Source organism: Salmo trutta, chromosome 17, assembly GCF_901001165.1.
Source record: "Salmo trutta chromosome 17, fSalTru1.1, whole genome shotgun sequence".
NCBI classification, from domain to species: Eukaryota; Metazoa; Chordata; class Actinopteri; order Salmoniformes; family Salmonidae; genus Salmo; species Salmo trutta.
The window spans coordinates 10,811,062-10,832,943 of record NC_042973.1 but is presented as its reverse complement, the minus strand read 5'-3'; the positions used below and the strand labels follow the sequence as shown (position 1 = coordinate 10,832,943).

General features: G+C 45.0%; 2 protein-coding genes across 6 annotated transcripts in view; one reads left to right on the top strand and one right to left on the bottom strand.

Annotated features, from left to right (window-relative positions):
• The window catches only part of acot11b (acyl-CoA thioesterase 11b), a 21,174-nt gene extending 9,329 nt beyond the window's left edge, over positions 1 to 11,845 (bottom strand). The window contains exons 1-6 of one of the 5 annotated variants that reach the window (XM_029695612.1): positions 11,661 to 11,845; positions 4,939 to 5,138; positions 4,639 to 4,708; positions 4,420 to 4,480; positions 3,986 to 4,087; positions 3,718 to 3,853 (exon numbers count right to left, since the gene is read on the bottom strand). In XM_029695612.1, the coding sequence (XP_029551472.1) occupies positions 3,718 to 3,853; positions 3,986 to 4,087; positions 4,420 to 4,480; positions 4,639 to 4,708; positions 4,939 to 5,138; positions 11,661 to 11,722 (631 nt within the window). In that variant the 5' untranslated portion in view covers positions 11,723 to 11,845. Of the gene's footprint in view, positions 1 to 3,717; positions 3,854 to 3,985; positions 4,088 to 4,419; positions 4,481 to 4,638; positions 4,709 to 4,938; positions 5,139 to 6,024; positions 6,102 to 6,283; positions 6,440 to 11,357; positions 11,447 to 11,660 lie in introns of those variants that run through there. The other 4 variants (XM_029695608.1, XM_029695611.1, XM_029695610.1 and 1 more) reach the window with 4 other exon arrangements.
• ssbp3b (single stranded DNA binding protein 3b) overlaps positions 11,123 to 21,882 on the top strand; it is a 21,077-nt gene continuing 10,317 nt past the window's right edge. Inside the window, exons 1-4 of the mRNA XM_029695613.1 lie at positions 11,123 to 11,332; positions 12,261 to 12,333; positions 12,492 to 12,553; positions 12,800 to 12,884. Of these exons, the coding sequence (XP_029551473.1) occupies positions 11,277 to 11,332; positions 12,261 to 12,333; positions 12,492 to 12,553; positions 12,800 to 12,884 (276 nt within the window). The 5' untranslated portion in view covers positions 11,123 to 11,276. The remainder of the gene's footprint in view (positions 11,333 to 12,260; positions 12,334 to 12,491; positions 12,554 to 12,799; positions 12,885 to 21,882) is intronic.

The following is a 21,882-nucleotide window of genomic DNA, read 5'->3' as shown; positions in this document are numbered from 1 at the left end:
GAACCTTAACCCCAGTCTAAGGTCCTGAGTGCTCTGGTGCAGGTGTAACCGATGTGAAATGGCTAGTTAGTTAGCGGTGGTGCGCGCTAATAGCGTTTCAATCAGTGACGTCACTCGCTCTGAGACTTGAAGTTAGGGTTTCCCCTTGCGTTGCAAGGGCCGCGGCTTTTGTGGCGCAATGGGTAATGATGCTTCGTGGGGGGTCAGTTGTTGATGTGTGCAAGGGTCCCTGGTTCGAGCCAAGGTTGGGGCGAAGAGAGGGACGGAACCTACACTGTTACACAAGTTTTTATCAAGGATCTCTGTACTTTTCTCTGTTCATTTTTCCACTCCATCCTGACTAGTCTCCCAGTCTCTGCCGCTGAAAAACATCCCCACAGCATGATGCTGCCAGCACCATAGGGATGGTGCCAGGTTTATTCCAGACGTGATGCTTGGCATTCAGGCCAAATAATTGAATCTTTAGGTGCCTTTTGGCAAACTCCAAGCGAGCTGTCATGTGCCTTTTACTAAAGAGTGGCTTCCGTCTGGCAACTCTACCATAAAGGCCTGATTGGTGGAGTCATGCAGAGATGGGAGAACCTTCTAGAAGGACAATCATCGCCACATAGTAACTCTGTCAGAGTGACCATTGGGTTCTTGGTCACCTCCCTGACCAAGGCCAATTCTCCCGATTGCTCAGTTTGGCCAGGCAGCCAGCACTAGGAAGAGTCTTGGTGGTTCCAAACTTCTTCCATTTAAGAACAATGGAAGCTACTGTGTTCTTGGGGACCTTCAATGCTGCAGAAATGTTTTGGTACCCTTCCCCAGATCTGTGCCTCGACACAATCCTGTCTCGGAGCTCTAAGGACAATTCCTTCAACCTCATGGCTTGGTTTTTACTCCGACATGCACTGTCAACTGTGGGACCTTATATAGACAGATGTGTGCTTTTCTAAATCATGTCTAATCAAATGAATTTACCACAGGTGTACTCCAATCAAGTTGTAGAAACATCTCAAGGATGATCAATGGAAACAGGATGCACTTGAACTCAATTTTGATTGTCATAGCAAAGGGTTTGAATACTTACCTAAATAAGGTATTTCTATTTTTAATAGATTTGCAAAAATGTCTAAAAAACATTTTCGCTTTGTCATTTTGGGTATGCTGTGTAGATTGATGAGGAACAAAATGAATGTCATCCATTTTAGAATAAGGCTGATACGTAACAAAATGTAGAAAAAGGGGTCTGAATACTTTCCGAATGCACTGTATTTATCAATCGAGTACAAGGGTGAAGCGAAAACCAGCAGACACCCCGCCCTCTGTGGAATGAGTTGAACACGTGGTATAAGGACCCTACAAGGCCCTAGTTACAGTTTATAAGGACCATAGAAATAGAATGAATAGAACGGCCTTTGAAGCTCTAACCCTGACTATTGACTGGTAAATAATTTCCATGGTATTTTGGAATATTCTATCAACTGATGCTGGATTGCCATAGTAATGAAAATGTTCATTAAAATGATGCTAACTGATGTGGCTCATGCAATGGAATGTATTTTTAAGCTCTAACTAGGGCCTTAAAGGAAGCCTTATCATAGAAACAGAATGAATAAAAAGGGTGTCTCCATTCAAGTCAATGATGGCATAATAGGTGGACTGACATCCACTTGGAGTGTACCCATACCAAGAGGTGTACCCTCCAATCTGTGCTTTGATTTGTTGAGTCAACTCAACTGACATTACAAAAATACATTCCATTGCATGAGCCACATCAGTTAGCATCATTTTAATGAACATTTTCATTACTATGGCAATCCAGCATCAGTTGATAGAATATTCCAAAATACCATGGAAATTATTTACCAGTCAATAGTCAGGGTTAGAGCTTCAAAGGCCGTTCTATTCATTCTATTTCTATGGTCCTTATAAACTGTAACTAGGGCCTTGTAGGGTCCTTATACCACGTGTTCAACTCATTCCACAGAGGGCGGAGTGTCTGCTGGTTTTCGCTTCACCCTTGTACTCGATTGATAAATTAAGGTCACTAATTAGTAAGGAACTCCCCACACCTGGTTGTCTAGGTCTTAATTTAAAGGAAAAAACAAAAACCTGCAGACACTCAGCCCTCAATGGATAGAGTCTGCCACCCCTGCCATATAAGCTATAACTAGGGCCTTAAAGAGGCCTCATAAGCTGTAACTAGAGGATTCCCTGGTCAGGTCACATGGTCAGGAAAGACTCCGTGCCATAGTTCCAAAGTCTTGACAGAATAATACCTAGCTGAGCTGTGTGTTGACAGTATAATACCTAGCTGAGCTGTGTGTTGACAGTATAATACCTAGTTGAGCTGTGTGTTGACAGTGTGCAACCTAACTGAGCTGACAGTATAATACCTAGTTGAGCTGTGTGTTGACAGTATAATACCTAGCTGAGCTGTGTGTTGACAGTATAATACCTAGCTGAGCTGTGTGTTGACAGTATAATACCTAGTTGAGCTGTGTGTTGACAGTATAATACCTAGTTGAGCTGTGTGTTGACAGTATAATACCTAGCTGAGCTGTGCGTTGACAGTATAATACCTAGCTGAGCTGTGCGTTGACAGTATAATACCTAGCTGAGCTGTGCGTTGACAGTATAATACCTAGCTGAGCTGTGCGTTGACAGTATAATACCTAGTTGAGCTGTGTGTTGACAGTGTGCAACCTAACTGAGCTGACAGTATAATACCTAGCTGAGCTGTGTGTTGACAGTATAATACCTAGCTGAGCTGTGTGTTGACAGTATAATACCTAGCTGAGCTGTGCGTTGACAGTATAATACCTAGTTGAGCTGTGTGTTGACAGTATAATACCTAGCTGAGCTGTGCGTTGACAGTATAATACCTAGTTGAGCTGTGTGTTGACAGTGTGCAACCTAACTGAGCTGACAGTATAATACCTAGCTGAGCTGTGTGTTGACAGTATAATACCTAGCTGAGCTGTGTGTTGACAGTATAATACCTAGTTGAGCTGTGTGTTGACAGTGTGCAACCTAACTGAGCTGACAGTATAATACCTAGCTGAGCTGTGTGTTGACAGTATAATACCTAGTTGAGCTGTGTGTTGACAGTATAATACCTAGCTGAGCTGTGCGTTGACAGTATAATACCTAGCTGAGCAGTGTGTTGACAGTATAATACCTAGCTGAGCAGTGTGTTGACAGTATAATACCTAGCTGAGCAGTGTGTTGACAGTATAATACCTAGCTGAGCAGTGTGTTGACAGTATAATACCTAGCTGAGCTGTGTGTTGACAGTATAATACCTAGCTGAGCTGTGTGTTGACAGTATAATACCTAGCCGAGCTGTGTGTTGACAGTATAATACCTAGCTGAGCTGACAGTATAATACCTAGCTGAGCTGTGTGTTGACAGTATAATACCTAGCTGAGCTGTGTGTTGACAGTATAATACCTAGTTGAGCTGTGTGTTGACAGTATAATACCTAGCTGAGCTGTGCGTTGACAGTATAATACCTAGCTGAGCAGTGTGTTGACAGTATAATACCTAGCTGAGCTGTGTGTTGACAGTATAATACCTTGCTGAGCTGTGTGTTGACAGTATAATACCTAGCTGAGCTGTGCGTTGACAGTATAATACCTAGCTGAGCTGTGCGTTGACAGTATAATACCTAGCTGAGCTGTGTGTTGACAGTATAATACCTAGCTGAGCTGTGCGTTGACAGTATAATACCTAGTTGAGCTGTGTTGCTGCTCAGTAGGTCTGTGATGATCTCAGCATGAGTCAGTCTCATCCTCCTCCTCTCTGCAGCGATGCTGTACTCCATCTGCTCGGTCTGCGTCCGCGGAATCACCTGCTTCAGCTGCACCTGCGCGCGCCCACACACACACACACACCAACACAGTGTGTGTCCTCCTACTGAAGCATGACATATTGATGTGGTTGATACATCCAACACTGTCAAACCAAGATGGGTGCCCCCTCGCTCTTCAGCCCTCACCTTCCCCTCCTCGGTGCGTCGCGCCACAAAGGTGGCAAAGGCATTGCACACGTTCCACTGGCAGCTACTGAACAGATCCTCACAGCTTACCGTGATGCCCACCTGCGGATAGTGCCCACATGGCATCATCATGACACCAGGCAGAGTGCCAGACATATTGTTACATACATTAGTAAGGTTGCGTCCCAAATGGTGCCCTCCATTCCCTAATTGTACATTTTATCATTGAATGCAGAGTATAGGTTACCATTTGGTGAATTAAAACGGGACTAGATTCTACAGTAAAGAACACAGGTTGTAAACAGGGATCCTCTATTATGGAACAGCATTGTGTATCATTTCTCTCCCCGACATGCATTATTGATGATTTCAAAACAAATTCAATAGATTCAATATTTACTACACAGAGATCAAAAGATGGTGTCCCCACAAACCTCCATACTGGATGTGAAGGCTCTGTTCACTTTTGCCTTGATGTTAACAACCTGTCCGACTCTGCGTAAAACATAAACAAACATTTCTATGATGAACATTGGACAGTGGTTACAGTGTGAACAGAAGAACACCAGCCCTTCCTTTCTGTGGCTGAGCTAAAGGCTATAAGTCACTGTAAATATACTGAAAAGGTATGTTTCAGGAAGTGAAATACTTACCCTATAGTGTGCTCAAAGTGGATGTCGTCAACAGAGGCAGTAATACAGGGAGACCCAGCGTGTCTTTCAGCTGTGACAACATAGAGGTCCACAAACATCACATGTACAGTACATACGTGCCTTCTCGGCTGACAGGACTCCATAGCTGTTGATCTCAAGCTACGTCTCGGTCAGTGTGTCCCCCAAATTACACCTTATTTCCAAAAAGTGGACTATTTTGGGCCAGAGCCCCAGGTTGGGACTTGAGAGGGACCACCTTTTCTTTAGAGGTCATACTATGAGGTTAAGGTCATAGCTCACCAGACAGGCAGGCTGTGGAGTCCATCCACTTGAGCAGCTGTCCTACGCTGAGCTCTCCACAGTGGTTGGCGTGGCAGGGCATCACGATCTGGCTCATCTTGACCTCTGTGGGGTTCCTGTACACCTCGCCACTCTCCAGGATGAAGAGGGGATCCTCCATGGGGTCTCCGTCGCCCTTCTCACACGACATGACTCTGGACTGTACAGCGGGACACAGGGGAAAAGTAGAAGCTAACGTTTATTACAGTACTTGAAAGGGATAGTCTCAATCTAGTGTGTCATGCATGGTGTTATAACAATTTATTGTACACCGTTTCACCTCTTTAAAAAAGGTGCTGCTAGGTTGGTTTTAGAATACAAACAATAAAGAATATTGTAGTTATTCAAGCTCTTTGAATAAATGATTATATCAGTTCATTATGCCAAGGTCTTAGTGGCACCCTATTCATAACATTCAAGGAAATCTTAATCTAGTTACTAGGAAAAATAATTCAGAACAAAACAGATTATTTCATTCTGAGCTAAGCCTACTTGGCTCTCAGAAGGACTATAAGTGAACGAACATGAGGCAATTCCCACCCTAACTGCTTTGTTTATACAATGGGTCTCATGGAAATACCAAAATAAATTATACAAAGGAGTAATCACGTCTCAATTAATCTAAACATGTTGTTCCTCTTTTTTTTGCAATTTTCTCCTGTTTTTGTGCCTTCAAATAATACTTTGCTCAAGCAGCACACTCATTTTGGACCAGAGCCACTGCCCCAACAAAATAGTTATTGTGCTTCACAAAACAAGGTGCTTTCCTTGGGAAAAATCTGTAGCTCAGTTTGTCATCTGACAGATTGCTTAAAAACATATTTTTCACTCGAAGAACGCCATGTAATGCTGTATAATAACACCCTTAGTGAATTGGATAGGAAACTCGAAAGACTCGCTGACTGTAGACTACACATCTGGTTGAAACGAAATCAACTTCAAACAATAGACTACAGTGTATTCTTCTATCACGGCTAAAACAGAATGTTGCCTTTAGTCTATTTGTATTATCAACTAGCTGTACCAGCTCTCTGTTCAAATGGTCACCTGTCTCATGCTCGCCGGACATGCGACTTAGTGGAGCAGTAGCAGTGACGTCCAATAGACTGGTCTTCTGTACTAACGCGATTCGTCCAGTTATTTGGTTCTCACACTCATGAGACTACTAGGCAATACGCGTGGTGGAATGAGTCACTCACTGATGGAATAGATTGACAGAGTAAAACGTGACAGAGTAAAAACAATGACTTGGCAATCGCTCTTTAAACGGTTTACATAATTTCCCAAGACAATAAAATAGACTTACCCAAAGTGAACTTTTCTGCAGGCGGTCAGGTCACATTTGCATGAATGAATAAGCAAAACAAAACTTTTCAGTCTCGTGTAAAAAAATCTGCACACCACCCACTCTCTGCCAATTCCTTCATTCTTCGGACTCAACTGTGTGGCATGAATGCAATGATGTATATAAACCCTGGAATACTGATTCCACCGCGCAGCCATCTTGGTACTCCTCTTGCGTTCTCAAGAAGATTTTGGAAGCTATAGAAATTAATTTATTAACATCTAGTTTCGTTTTTGACACGTTTATTATATTACAGACACCTTAATGCATACTTTTAAATATATTATGTGAGCTAAACACACACACACACACACACACACACACAATTATTTTTTTTTTTCTCAGAGTACTAATGTTACCACTACAACAAAAAAATAAAACAATAGTGGTACTAATGTTACCACTACAAAAAAAATAAAAAAATAAATACACGTTATTTTGTCCTTGAAACATTTAATTGAAATACTGTAGAATACCATGAATTTCTATGACTGCTCCTAATGGAGAGTGCCAATATGGCCGACCGGCGGCTTCCGAGACTTTCAACGGCCAATACATAGCGTTAGCAAACAAGGGTTTATATATATATCACTGGAGGCATGACGCCGCTAAACAGAGCAGACACACCTCCTGTTGCTGGAGTTGGGGAACCAATTGAAATTTACTTTAAGGTGGAACTTTAATGTGGAAATGGTTCATTAATAGTTTTAAATATTTAAAGCTGAGATCTGCATGAAAGAGCGCCACTGGTCACCCCAGGGGTATTTGTTATTGTTTTTTGTTTCTGAAACTGGGCAGAGGAGCATCATGCAGTATTGTAAAAACGTTTATAGTAGACTAAATACTATGCTGTTCTATTGGGCTTGCAATGATGTGCAAGCCCAATATTTGGTGAATTTCTCATTAGATGAATGTAAAAATTCACTTTAGAATTATGAATCATTTTCAAAGATCTGTTTGAGATATAGCAGAGATGATAATGAGCTCCCAAGTGGCGCAGTGGTCTAGAACACTGCAACTCAGTGCAGGAGGTGTCACTGCAATACCTGGTTCAAATCCAGGCTGCATCACATCTGGCTGTGATTGGGAGTCCCACAGGGCAGTGCACAATTAGTCCAAACCCATTGCCGGGGTAGGTGTCATTGTAAATAAGAATTTGTTCTTAACTGACTTGCCTGGTTAAATAAAACTCTTGTTAGATCTTTGAAAAATGATTCATATTTATAAAGTGAACATTCATCTAATGAGAAATAAACCAAGCGAGTGCTATAATGCAAAGTACATGACCCAGCGCCCCTGCAGATACTGAGAAAGTACATTGCTGTAACACTATTCCTCCTCTCTCATAAAGTATTCCACATACACAACCTAATGTGAACAGCGGGGACCCCACTTCTATCACCAATGTAGCAATTGAGAGTGAACAACCCAAATGAGGCTTAATCCAGATCCAATGACCATGAGCTGTGCCATAAAGGTTCAGATCTATTGACTGTGCAATTGTGAAATTGAATTTCTGTCCCCCCAAGTTTCATCATTGGAATATGATACAAAACGAGGCAAGTGTGTTTAGGACCATGAGAATGTTTCCAAGCGGTCAGGTAGGCTGTATGGAGTGTTTATCAGACTGGATAATTTATTTTGAAATAACAATAATTATGTCCCTGTACAGGCCTATACCACAAGGTCCCCTGAAAGATAACACGTAGTCTGCAGTGGTTTCCAAAGGTTTTATAGTCCTGTACCCCTTCAAACATTCAACCTCCAGCTGCGTACCCCCTCTAGCACTCTCAAATGTTTTTTGCCATCAATGTAAGCCTGCCACACACACACACACACACACACACACACACACACACACACACACACACACACAATATATTTATTAAACATAAGAATGAGTGAGAGTTTGTCACAACATGGCTTGTGGGAAGTGACAAAGAGCTCTTATAGGACCAGGGCACAAATAATAATATAATAATTATCAATAATTTTGCTCTTTATTTAGCCATCTTACATATAATGCCTTATTTGTTCATCAAAAATTGTGAATAACTCACCACAGGTTAATGAGAAGGGTGTGCTTCAAAGGATGCACATAACTCTGCAATGTGCACAAAAAAATAAATCATACAATGATGGAAAGACCTGTGTGTTGTCCTTGTTAATGCAGACAGAACAGCTCCAACTTCTTAATCATAGCCTCAATTTTGTCCCACACATTGAATATATTTGCGGAGAGTCCCTGTAATCCTAGATTCAGATCATTCAGGCGAGAAAAAACATCACCCAGATAGGCCAGTCGTGTGAGAAACTCGTCATCATGCAAGCGGTCAGACAAGTGAAAATTATAGTCAGTAAAAAAAACTTTAAGCTCGTCTCTCAATGCAAAAAAATATGTCAATACTTTGCCCCTTGTAAAAGCATTACATGGTCGCTGCCCATATCATTGCATAACGCAGAAAATACTTGTGTTCAGGGGCCTTGCTTTAACAAAGTCAACCATTTTCACTGTAGTGTCCAAAACATCTTTCAAGCTGTCAGGCATTCTCATGGCAGCAAGAGCCTCTCGATGGATGCTGCAGTGTAGCCAAATGTCATCGGGAGCAACTGCTTGCACGCGCGTTACCACTCCACTACGTCTCCCTGTCATGGCTTTTGCGCCATCAGTACAGATAAACACATCTTGACCACCAAAGTCCATTTGATGTCACAAAGCTGTCCAGTACTTTAAAAATATCCTCTCCTGTTGTCCTGGTTTCCAGAAGAGGATGTCTTCCTTAATTGACCCCCCATAAACGTAACGGGCACATACCAGGAGCTGTGCCAGGCCCGCCACGTCTGTTGACTCATCCAGCTGTAACACATATAATTCACTGGCTTGTATGCGAAGCAGTAATTGTTTCAAAACATCTCCTGCCATGTCACTGATGCGTCGTGAAACAGTGTTGTTTGATGAAGAAATTGTCTGTATAGTTTTTTGGCCTTTTCCCCCAGCATTGTCCCAGCCATATCCGCGGCAGCAGGAAGAATTAAATCCTCCACAATAGTATGGAGCTTGCCTGTTCTAGCCACTCAGTAGCTCACCATATAAGACGCTTATAGCCCCTTCTTATTAATGGTATCTGTTGCTTTTATACATGTCTTACTACTCAAAAGTAGTCTTTATTCTCACTCAAAATGCTCCTGTGGCTTATTTGACTAATGACCAACAAGCTGCAACAACCATAAGATAAAAGTACAGCTATCATGCTTTTATACAAATGATAGTGTTCAAAAAACATATTAGTATAGTTATTTTTATAAAAGGTTTGCTGTTGCATTTAACTGTTGAACATTTTAATCAAGGTCATTTCCTTAGTAGGTGATGACAGAGGTCAGGGATGAAATGACGAGTTTCCCACTTGTAATTTCCAGTTGGAGGGGCATTCAAGTGGATTTTGCCCAGTCATGTGGTAAATACCACATTCCCAGTTGGTTATGAACGCAGCATTATAGCCTCGTCTGCTGACGGTTTCAAGACCCCCCATCAACTAACTGACTGGCACCTCGTCTATCGCCGAGTTTAAATGCATTGTCATATCTGGAGGCCTATTTGGTTTACATAAATTCACCAGCCGATCAGGAATACGATGTGTGTTGTCAATGAGAACTAAACTAGATTAAACTACAAAAAAAAACACTTTCAGGTAACTAGTTTGAGTCTAATCGGATTTAAACAAAATGAGAAGACAATGTTTAAACGATTGTGGAGAAATGATCAACTGTATGGTGTGAGGCTACAGTAGGCTAGCCTTTAAATTTGCAAAGTAACAAAAATAGAAGGCTAATGACAATACAAATGGTAGCAATGTGATAACAGGACATTCTAATTACACGTTTTAGGATACAATACTCATTTTCAGCCAGACGCGTGAGAGAGCGTGTAGCTTGTTTACCTACGGGTGCTTCGTTACAGTCAACAGCTTTTAAGAACACTTGAACCTATTCCACATAAACAAGCAATAAGGTGTCTCTTTTTCCTTGCAGTTTTCTTAAAGAGGAAGATGCTGCTACTTCAGTTCAGATCTAATACTCGTGAATAGTCAATTATAAAATATTAGACTAAATGGAAACAGGTGGTAGCCTAGACCTATTATTATTTGATCCTGCTGGTCATCTATGAACATTTTAACATCTTGGCAATGTTCTGTTATAATCTCCACCCTGCACAGCCAGAAGAGGACTGGCCACTCCTTATATCCTGGTTCCTCTCTAGGTTTCTTCCTAGGTTCTGGCCTTTCTAGGGAGTTTTTCCTAGCCACCGTGCTTCTACATCTGCATTGCTTGCTGTTTGGGGTTTTAGGCTGGGTTTCTGTACAGCACTTTGAGATATCAGCTGATGTAAGAAGGGCTTTATAAATACATTTGATTGATAAAAAAACATAACATAAATAACCTACTTAAATATAATATGGGTTAACATTAGCAGAACCAGCTAGCCTAAAATGAAAATACACAAAACATGTTTTTTTTGGGCTCATGTCCAATGGAAAAAGTATAATTTAGGCTCCAATAATCATTTACAATTTAATAAATTGTCATCATAGAGGGCTGAAACTGGAGTGTTTGTCTAGATGATACCTCTCAATGTTGAATATAGTGTGCCTTTTAGTCTAACTTTGCATGATAATATACGTTGGGATATGTAAAGTAGATGTCCTACTGTAACAACCACCTCCAATTGGCAACAGCAAACCATGACATAACGTTAAGGCAGGGCTAAATGGAATTCCTGTCCGCTCATTGGTGAAAAGAGTTGTCAGTCACTTTAGCCCCATCCCCTTCTCCTTGACCAGGCTCGGTTGAGAAGTGCAGTAAGGAGTGTGAGAGAGGGTCGCGGCAGACTGATGGTCTGACAGATGAAATAGCGAAAATAGAGAAAGATAAGGCGGGCGTTCACCCTCACAAAATCATGTTCCCTAAAGGCAAAGGGTCCGCTGTGCCGTCGGATGGACAAGCACGGGAAAAGTAAGTTTTCAAACATATTTCTTACCTAATGGATATAATACCCCCCTCGGCTTTGTGGTTTGTCGGACAGCGAATTTCCTCTTACCGAGGAGGATGGAATTGAATGAACCGCCTCGTCTGCTCGCCATTCGTTCCCGATTCTGACTTCGGCTTTATGCTTTTCCTTGGCCTCATTACTGCACTTAAATGGGTGCTTTTATTTTCAATTAAGCATCTGTAAACTATATCTATATATTTTTTTAATGGAAAAATGAATAGCTTAAACAAATACACCGTCCAATTTGCTTTACGTATTTTGTGTTACATTAATTGATTAAAATGTTGCTTACCAATGTTTTGGTTACTACTTTGTTTGAGTTCGCCGCTACGAGGGTCGTATCCAACACTCATTTATCGACCTATAATTACGCGTTTTCTTCTTGGTTACAATGTTTCCGATTTGAAGGGTTTGGAAAGCCATCGTGTGAAAAGGCCCTTTGGAGTCGGTGGTCCATGCAAACCGTCTGACTTAAAATTCAGGGGTGTATTCATCCCGCACATTCTGTTGCAAAACGTTTCGTAAACGGAAACGAACGAAATGGGGCGGGACCTACAAAACATTTGTCCAATAGAAACTTTCGTTTTAGTTACAAAACGGAACTGCAACTGTTTGGACAAATTATTACACAACTGAACTGTCGATCATGTGCCTCAAAGTGCAAGGCATCGTAGTTGATTAGAGACCAAACATCAATCAGGCCCTCAAGAACTGGAGTTGCCCACCCCTACATTAAGCCTAATAAATGTACCTCGGTTTGTGTCTAGGCTAATTTGTCTGCTTTATAATCGAGTCAAATGAGGCTAATTTAGACTACACTCAAATATAGTTCTAAAACACTTGCTTTTTATGCCATAATATTATTATTCAAACTGTTGTTTTTGTTCACAGGTTAGCTTTATACGTCTATGAATATTTGTTACACATAGGAGCACAGAAGTCCGCACAGACCTTTTTATCAGAGGTGAGTATCTTATTACTAACTGGATATCGGTCCTATCCATGTGACCATACTTCAATAACAAACTAATTCCCATTTTTAATAAATAAGTGTCATTGTTTTTTTTGTTAAAGTAGTCCCTATTGTTCATTCAAAATGTTTTTTATTCTCCCCTTTTCCAGATCCGATGGGAAAAGAACATCACACTCGGGGAACCCCCTGGGTTCCTACACTCTTGGTGGTGGTAAGTGTTCCGTATGTCAATCAGCGGAGGCTGCTGAGGGGAGGACGGCTCATAATGATGGCTGGAATGGAGTCAATGGAAAGGCATCAAATATGGTTTCCATGTGGTTGATGCCATTCCATTATACTCCATTCCAGCCATTATTATGAGCCGTCCTCCCCTCAGCAGCCTCCGCTGATGTCAAAACACCATATTGTATCATGTACATTATTCCGTTGCTTCACAACCTGTGTGTCTTGTCCACAGTGTATTTTGGGATCTGTATTGTGCTGCACCAGAGAGAAGAGAGACGTGTGACCACTCCAGTGAAGCGAAGGCCTTCCATGATTACGTGAGTTCTGCTCCTCCTCATGTTGCTGGGGTTCTGCTGAAGAGCCTCGGCCCGTATTCATAAAGCGTCTGAGTGCTGATGTAGGATCAGGTCTCCCCGTCCATATAATCATATTCATTATGATCTTAAAGGGAAATCTGATCCTAAATCAGCACTCCTACTCTGATACACTTTATGAATACAGGCCCTGGTTTCCTTTGAGCCTACATTAGTGTAGAACGAGAGCGCACCCAGACGAGCGTAATTAAAAAAGAATCAGGAGTTGGAAAGCAAACTTATGCAACGAGTACTTTCCTCTGCTGTGAGATCTAGACCTGCTATATAGACCCATCATCCTTGTTACCCCCTGTACGGTTTCGATGCCTTGGGTAGTGGCGATAGAGAGACATTTCTCCGCCTCTTTGTTTCTTGGGCCGTACCTTCTAATCTGAATTTAATTGGCCTCCAGTTGTACTCTCCTGCGTATATAGTTGGTGTGCTGCTGCTGCACTCCTCTCTGGGTAGTGTATGGAGTATGTCATAGCAGTAGGACAGGTTTCAGAGCCTTGTGTGTGTAGCTATTTATCAGGCTTTGTGGACTTCAGGTCTGTGTGATGTATCAGGTCTGTGTAGGTTATAGTTTTCCAGGGTGTCTCGGCAGCGTCCTATAGCTGTCCATCCAGCTGACATCTTGCCCTGTCATTGGCCCTGATGATGACCCTCCGACAGTATGGAGCTTAAAGGCTTCTGGGAAAATGGTGCTGATGTCAGCATGTCCTGAGTCAGACATGTCTGATCTGATGTGGACTCCCCCCTTCCTGTTTCTCCACCGTGCTGCAGCTCTCTCCCCGCCTCTCTCATCTCATCCCCCAGAGGAAAAATTCTGACCTGGGTGTTGGTCATTAGGGCTCCAAACGGAAGAAAAAAAAGACTGAAACAGGGAGGTATTACATGGACCCGTCCAATAAGAAAGGCTCATTTTTATTTTCGTTTGCAAAGTGTTTTCTATGGCATTCTCCAATGAACATTACCCTGCTCTGTTGTGGCCAGTCGCTGTTGAGCAATGTTCGTAAGCAGAGTTTAAACAAAATGAGTTCAGATTCTCAATTATCTCAAATGGTAGTGGCCAAAAGTTAAAATATATGAAATTATTTTTTACTGAAGATGAAACGGTCTCCATCTTGTGCTAGAATGTTTTTATCCTGAACTTACAGGATGGTTGTAGCCGACTCCATTGGAACTCAAACTCAGAGCTTGTAGTTTTTAGGATTTTTCCAAAACGCTTGTGGCCTGTCTCTAAACTTGGCTCTTGCATATCGACCATTTGCATATTGTGTCTTTTGCATGTTCAGAACACTATGCACTTGGGAAATGGCTTTAGTCTCCCATCATCACTCCTATCTCATACTACTGCTGGCCAGGCTTCTCCAGGACAGGCAGTCAAACTAGGGATCATCCAAGAAGTCTTTCTCTTTCTATTTCCTTCCCTTTTCACTAGGAACCAAAACTGCCGAACAGGAAGGGAATCGCCAAGTTGTCCAATGAGAAACGCTTGTTTTCATTGCAAAACCTATTCTGTTGCAAAAACATTTAGATATGCTTTGCTATGGTGTGCACTAATGAGTACACCCTTCACTGATCTAAGAAGACAAGATAGGAGGCAGTATCATAGCAGAAGCTCACTGAGGGATGTGCTTCACCTGTACAGTGCTGCAGGCCACTAAGACCAGCCCAGACAAAGGAAAAGATACAAGTAGGAGAGGAGGCCACTGTAGACTTGAGATCCACCCATTGTGGGGTTGACATCACAGGAAGGAGTTAAAGCGGGGATGTTGGGCCTTGTTCTTGCCAGAGAGGGTTGTCAAGGCAACAACAGCCCTCCTGATCTGGCAGGTGACCTGGGAGCCAGTAGGAGGAGGGGGCACACAGCGGAGCCGCATCTGCCATTTCTTTCATTGGGCCTAGTCTTTGTTATGCTAGCTAGCTAACAACCATACATCTTTAGCGTTAGGCTAGTGCTAGCCAACAGAAATTGACAGCTTGTTGACACAGAGACATGCTGTGATTGTGAAGAAGAGCAGTAGGGTGCACAAATGAATAGGCTTGTTTGGCTTTTGAATACATTTGTTGACATGTCAATGAAACTAGTCAACTGTGTTATGTCTGTGGCGGTATCGAGAGATGGGATCCCTGTGTATCGATGTTGGTTCTTCCTGTGTTCATCTTAGGCTAGTACATGGACAGTGGGAATAGTGCTCTGTCTTTGTTTGCGTGGGCCCAGACTTCCTCCTCTCTCTCATTTTCCTTCTCTTTCTCTCTCCTCCTCCCTCTCTCACAATCTCTACTTTTCTCCACCCCCATCTCTGTTCTCTCTCCCCCTCTCGATCCCTCCCTTCTCCACCCCCTGTCTCTCTTCTATATCTTTCCCTCGCTCTCTCTCTCTCTCTCCCCCCCTTTCAATTCAAAGGGCTTTATTGGCATGGGAAACATGTTTACATTTCCAAAGCAAGTCAAATAGACATTAAACAAAAGGGAAATAATCTGAAATTAACAGTAAACATTACTCACAAGTTTTTAAATAATATACACATTTCAAATGTTATATTATTGGCTATGTACAGTGTTGTAACAAAGTGCAAATAGTTGAAGTACAAATGGGAAAACAAATAAACGGATAAATATAGGTGGTATTTACAATGGTGTGGCTCCACTGGTTGCCCTTTTCATGTGACAACAGGTCACACATCTTGCTGTTGTGGTGGCACAATGTGGTATTTCACCTAATAGAGATGGTAGTTTATCTAGATTGGATTTGTTTTCAAATTTGTTGTTTGTAATCTGAGGGAAATATGTCTCTCTAATATGGTCATACATTTGACAGGAGGTTAGGAAGTGCAGCTCGGGTTCCACTTCATTTTGTGTGCACATAGGCAGACCTGTCTCTCAAGAGAAGACAGGCTATTGCAGCCTCTCTCAATATGCAAGGCCATGCTCACTGAGTCTGTATATAGTCAACGCTTTCTTTAAGTTTGGGTCAGTCACAGTGGTCAGATATTCTTTCACTGTGCACTCTCTGTTTAGGGCCAAATAACATTCTAGTTTGCTCAGTTTTTTTTGTTAATTCTTTCCAATGTGTCAAGTAATTATCTTTTTGTTTTCTCATAATCTGGTGGGAGATGGCTGGCTGGCTGGGCTATAGATGAGGGGAGGAGGCTGGCTGGCTGGGCTATAGATGAGGGGAGGAGGCTGGCTGGCTGGGCTATAGATGAGGGGAGGAGGCTGGCTGGCTGGGCTATAGATGAGGGGAGGTGGCTGGCTGGCTGGGCTATAGATGAGGGGAGGTGGCTGGCTGGCTGGGCTATAGATGAGGGGAGGTGGCTGGCTGGCTGGGCTATAGATGAGGGGAGGTGGCTGGCTGGCTGGGCTATAGATGAGGGGAGGAGGCTGGCTGGCTGGGCTATAGATGAGGGGAGGTGGCTGGCTGGCTGGGCTATAGATGAGGGGAGGTGGCTGGCTGGCTGGGCTATAGATGAGGGGAGGTGGCTGGCTGGGTTATAGATGAGGGGAGGTGGCTGGCTGGGTTATAGATGAGGGGAGGTGGCTGGCTGGGCTATAGATGAGGGGAGGTGGCTGGCTGGGCTATAGATGAGGGGAGGTGGCTGGCTGGGCTATAGATGAGGGGGGGTGGCTGGCTGGGCTATAGATGAGGGGAAGTGGCTGGCTGGGCAATAGATGAGGGGAGTCAGCTGGCTGGCTGGGCTATAGATGAGGGGAGTTAGCTGGCTGTCTGGGCTATAGATGAGGGGAGGTGGCTGGCTGGCTGGCTGGGCTATAGATGAGGGGAGGTGGCTGGCTGGCTGGCTGGGCTATAGATGAGGGGAGGTGGCTGGCTGGCTGGCTGGGCTATAGATGAGGGGAGGTGGCTGGCTGGCTGGGCTATAGATGAGGGGAGGTGGCTGGCTGGCTGGGCTATAGATGAGGGGAGATGGCTGGCTGGCTGGGCTATAGATGAGGGGAGGTGGCTGGCTGGCTGGGCTATAGATGAGGGGAGGTGGCTGGCTGGCTGGCTGGCTGGGCTATAGATGAGGGGAGTTGGCTGGCTGGGCTATAGATGAGGGGGGTGGCTGGCTGGGCTATAGATGAGGGGGGGTGGCTGGCTGGGCTATAGATGAGGGGGGGTGGCTGGCTGGGCTATAGATGAGGGGGGGCTGGCTGGCTGGGCTATAGATGAGGGGGGGTGGCTGGCTGGCTGGGCTATAGATGAGGGGAGGTGGCTGGCTGGCTGGGCTATAGATGAGGGGAGGTGGCTGGCTGGCTGGGCTATAGATGAGGGGAGGTGGCTGGCTGGCTGGGCTATAGATGAGGGGAGGTGTCTGGCTGGCTGGGCTATAGATGAGGGGAGGTGGCTGGTTGGGCTATAGATGAGGGGAGGTGGCTGGCTGGCTGGGCTATAGATGAGGGGAGGTATCTGGCTGGCTGGGCTATAGATGAGGGGAGGTGGCTGGCTGGGTTATAGATGAGGGGAGGTGGCTGGCTGGCTGGCTGGGCTATAGATGAGGGGAGGTGGCTGGCTGGGCTATAGATGAGGGGGGTGGCTGGCTGGGCTATAGATGAGGGGGGGTGGCTGGCTGGGCTATAGATGAGGGGGGGTGGCTGGCTGGCTGGCTGGGCTATAGATGAGGGGAGGTGGCTGGCTGGCTGGGCTATAGATGAGGGGAGGTGGCTGGCTGGCTGGGCTATAGATGAGGGGAGGTGGCTGGCTGGCTGGGCTATAGATGAGGGGAGGTGGCTGGCTGGCTGGCTGGGCTATAGATGAGGGGAGGTGGCTGGCTGGCTGGCTGGGCTATAGATGAGGGGAGGTGGCTGGCTGGCTGGCTGGGCTATAGATGAGGGGAGGTGGCTGGCTGGCTGGCTGGGCTATAGATGAGGGGAGGTGTCTGGCTGGCTGGGCTATAGATGAGGGGAGGTGTCTGGCTGGCTGGGCTATAGATGAGGGGAGGTGTCTGGCTGGCTGGGCTGTAGATGAGGGGAGGTGTCTGGCTGGCTGGGCTATAGATGAGGGGAGGTGGCTGGCTGGCTGGGCTATAGATGAGGGGAGGTGGCTGGCTGGCTGGGCTATAGATGAGGGGAGGTGGCTGGCTGGCTGGGCTATAGATGAGGGGAGTTGGCTGGCTGGTTGGGCTATAGATGAGGGGAGGTGGCTGGCTGGTTGGGCTATAGATGAGGGGAGGTGGCTGGCTGGTTGGGCTATAGATGAGGGGAGGTGGCTGGCTGGTTGGGCTATAGATGAGGGGAGGTGGCTGGCTGGCTGGGCTATAGATGAGGGGAGGTGGCTGGCTGGCTGGGCTATAGATGAGGGGAGGTGTCTGGCTGGGTTGTAGATGGGGGAGGTGGCTGGTTGGCTGGGCTGCTAGCAGGCAGGGAAGCAGCGCTGCATCACAGCTCGTAAAGCGCAGACCCTCCCTCCTTCCCTGGCATATTCACTGTGGGTCTGACAGATGGTCCCCCGGGAACTCCGTCGCCATGGTGTCAGCCGCTGATTGATGGCTGTCAAGGAGCTAAGGGACAGATTGGGAAAGGGGAAGGGGGAGAGGCCACTGTAGCATATGCCCAGTGACCAAGGGAGGAGCAGAGGGAATACGGAAAAGGGGAGAGGTAGGGGGCAAGGGGAGAGAGGGGGAGAGGTAGGTAGGGGCAAGGGGAGAGAGAGGGCAAGGGGAGAGAGGGCGAGAGGTAGGGGGCAAGGGGAGAGAGAGGGCAAGGGGAGAGGGCGAGAGGGCGAGAGAACGGTTGAGTAGTAGAAGAGAGCCTGAGAGTTCTCTTCTCTGGGTCCTACTGCAAGGCTTTTCAGTTTCAAGTTTTATTGTCAGGTGCGCAGGTACAGTGAAATTCCTTTCTTGCAACAATGCAGTAATCAATATCAGCAGTAAAAATGTTATACTATAAAGTAGAACAAAAATGCACGAGAAATAAGAACACGATTAATTAAGCTATGTACAGTTCCAGGGTCAATGCCATATTTCCAATGTGCAGGGATACTGGAGTGGTAGATATGTATCGGGGTAAGGTGACTAGTAGGACTGGGGATTGCCGGGGACCTCACGATACATTGTTATCACAATACTTGAAGGCTGATACAAATTTCCCGACTCTATATGTATTGTGATTCGATGAGAGAGAGAGAGAGAGAGAGAGAGAGAGAGAGAGAGAGAGAGAGAGAGAGAGAGAGAGAGAGAGAGAGAGAGAGAGAGAGAGAGAGAGAGAGAGAGAGAGAGAGAGAGAGAGAGAGAGAGAGAGAGAGAGAGAGAGAGAGAGAGAGAGAGAGAGAGAGAGAGAGAGAGAGAGAGAGAGAGAGAGAGAGAGAGAGGAGAGAGAGAGAGAGAGAGAGAGGAGAGAGAGAGAGAGAGAGAGAGAGAGAGAGAGAGAGAGAGAGAGAGAGAGAGAGAGAGAGAGGAGAGAGAGAGAATTTATCAGTCATGTAAATAAAAGTGCTGAAAAGAAATTGGCTCCCTAATTAAAAAGATGCAGAACAAACTATGAAGGAAAAATACTGGCGTTTTGGTGCAGGTACAGCCATCTAGCGCAAAAATATTATTGTTATATTGTCAAAATGATACAATATATCGTCGAAAGTAATTTCCCGATATGTAACTATCAATCCCCCCATCACTAGTGCCTTGGCATCAGGATATACTGTATGATAAACGGAGTAGCAGCAGCGTATATGATGATTGTGTGTGTGTAGACTCAGTGTGAGTGTATTTAGAGTCAGTGCAATAATAAAAGGGTGAATGAAGATAGTCTGTGTAGCCATTTTGTTAGCTGTTTAGCAGTCGTATTGCTTGGGGATAGAAGCTGTTCAGGAACCTGTTGGTGTCAGACTTGTTGCGCTGGTACCGCTTGCCATGTGGAAGCCGAGAGAACAGTTTATGGCTTGGGTGGCTGGAGTCTTTAACAATTTTCTGGGCCTTCCTTACACACCGCCTGATATAGAGGTCCTGGACGGCAGGGAGATCAGCCCCAGAGATGTACTGGGCTGTCCAGATCACTCTCTGTAGAGCCGTGCAATCGAGGGAGGTGCAGTTGCCATACCAAGCGGTGATGCAGCCAGTCAAGGTGCTCTCAATGGTGCAGCTGTAGAACCTTTTGAGGATTTCTGGGCCTATGCCAAACCTTTTCAACCTCCTGAGTGGGAAGAGACACTGTCGTGCCTTCTTCACTACTGTGTGTTTGTGTGTGGACCATTTTTAAGTACTTAGTGATTGGACACAGAGGAACTTCTCTCAACCCGCTCCACTACAGCCCCGTCGATGTGGATGGGGGCGTTTGTCTGTTTTTGTACACAGAGCACAACAACAGCGGCTGGGGCCTAGCCTTTCCTAACCCCTCTTTAATGACTCTGTATGAAACAAGGACAGCTTGGCCTAACTCTTAAACACACACACTGACCCAGAGGCATGGGTCTGGTCTGTCATAAAGAAAACCCCCCCCAGGGTCGCCGCCCGACCCCCACTCAGCTGCCCTCCTCCTCAGACCCCCAGGCAACAGAGTGTGACATCTGCTCCCTCCTATACTAAAGTATCTGGTAGTCCTGGCCCTCCTCTCCGGCAGCAGAACAGAGGTCCCATCCCAAATGGCACCCTGTTCTCTATATAGTAGTGCACTATATAGGGCAGTGCTCACCAACCCTTTCTGAATCACAATTCAAGCTGAGATCTATCTCTTAGATGAAAAACATGACTTCTAAACCATAAGCCTAGAACATAACACAAGCTTACATGAAGATAAACACTGGGGGGTGATGGAAAAGGCCATTAAGGAGTAAAGTAGTACTGGTTTTATGTAGTATAGATCAGAGTTGGGGTCAATTCCATTTCAATTCAGTCAGTTCTAGAAGGAAATTCAAATTCCAATTCAAATGTTTTCTCATAGAGAGGCATTGAGGAGAATTGGAATTGCAGTTTACTTCCTGAATTGACTAAATTGAAATGGAATTGACCCCAGCCCTGGAATAGATATTGAGGAGAATTGTTAAGGATCGTATCTATGACTGTTAATGATTTAGAAGTTATCATTCTTAGAGAGGATTGTGGGTTGATCCCTCTATTCTATGACATCAATACTAGTCTCCTAACGCTGTGTATAGCTCTGTAGGCTCAATGCAGGAGTGGTAGTATTGAAGGATCCTCCCTGAACATAACAATTGTTGTCTGTGTGTTCCAGTAACAGGCTGGCTCGGGCTCGGTGATGTCTGGTCCTGGCTGGCTCCCTCCTGCCTCACTTCTCTCCCTGCTGTGGTATTTCAGGGGCCCTGCAGGGCCCAGCCCAGATAGAATTAGGAAGGGGTGCAGTGAGTCGATATACCAGGGACCATGAGTGTGTTGGCTATATCGACTCGTGATGTCTGAGTAGGTCTAGCGCTTTAGAGACTAGAGGGAGGGGTGTGTGTGGCTTTATTTTCTCAAGGTGTGTGTGTGTGTGCATGCCTTTTTGTTTTCAAGGTGTGTGTGTGTGGCTTTATTTTCTCAAGGTGTGTGTGTGTGTGTGTGTGTGTGTGGCTTTATTTTCTCAAGGTGTGTGTGTGTGCGTGCCTTTTTGTTTTCAAGGTGTGTGTGTGAGTGCGCGTATGCATGCAGGGGTACTGTATACCCTTACTCCCCTACTTTGGACAGCTCTAGGGTCTTAACCTCTAAACTATAGCCATGGATACCAGATACTAATGTCAGTCTGTCCTGTAGGTATTAGCCTCTGGTCAAAGGCTCCTACTAAAGGAGAGAGAAAGAGTGTGACCAAAGCAAATGGTCCATTAGTGAATTATGGCCGTGGTCGAGACAGGAAATAGCCTAGCAGTGAGATCCTGCTGTGCCTGAGCACTTTGAAGTGAAGGAGTGAATCCCACAGATTCTTATCAAATCTACTGGGCCCCTGCTGGATCAGCACGTTTGGCGGTGCAATTAGATTCCCACTCTGTGAAACTTTTTGTTGTGTATCTGTTGTTTAGCCATCCATCTATCTAATG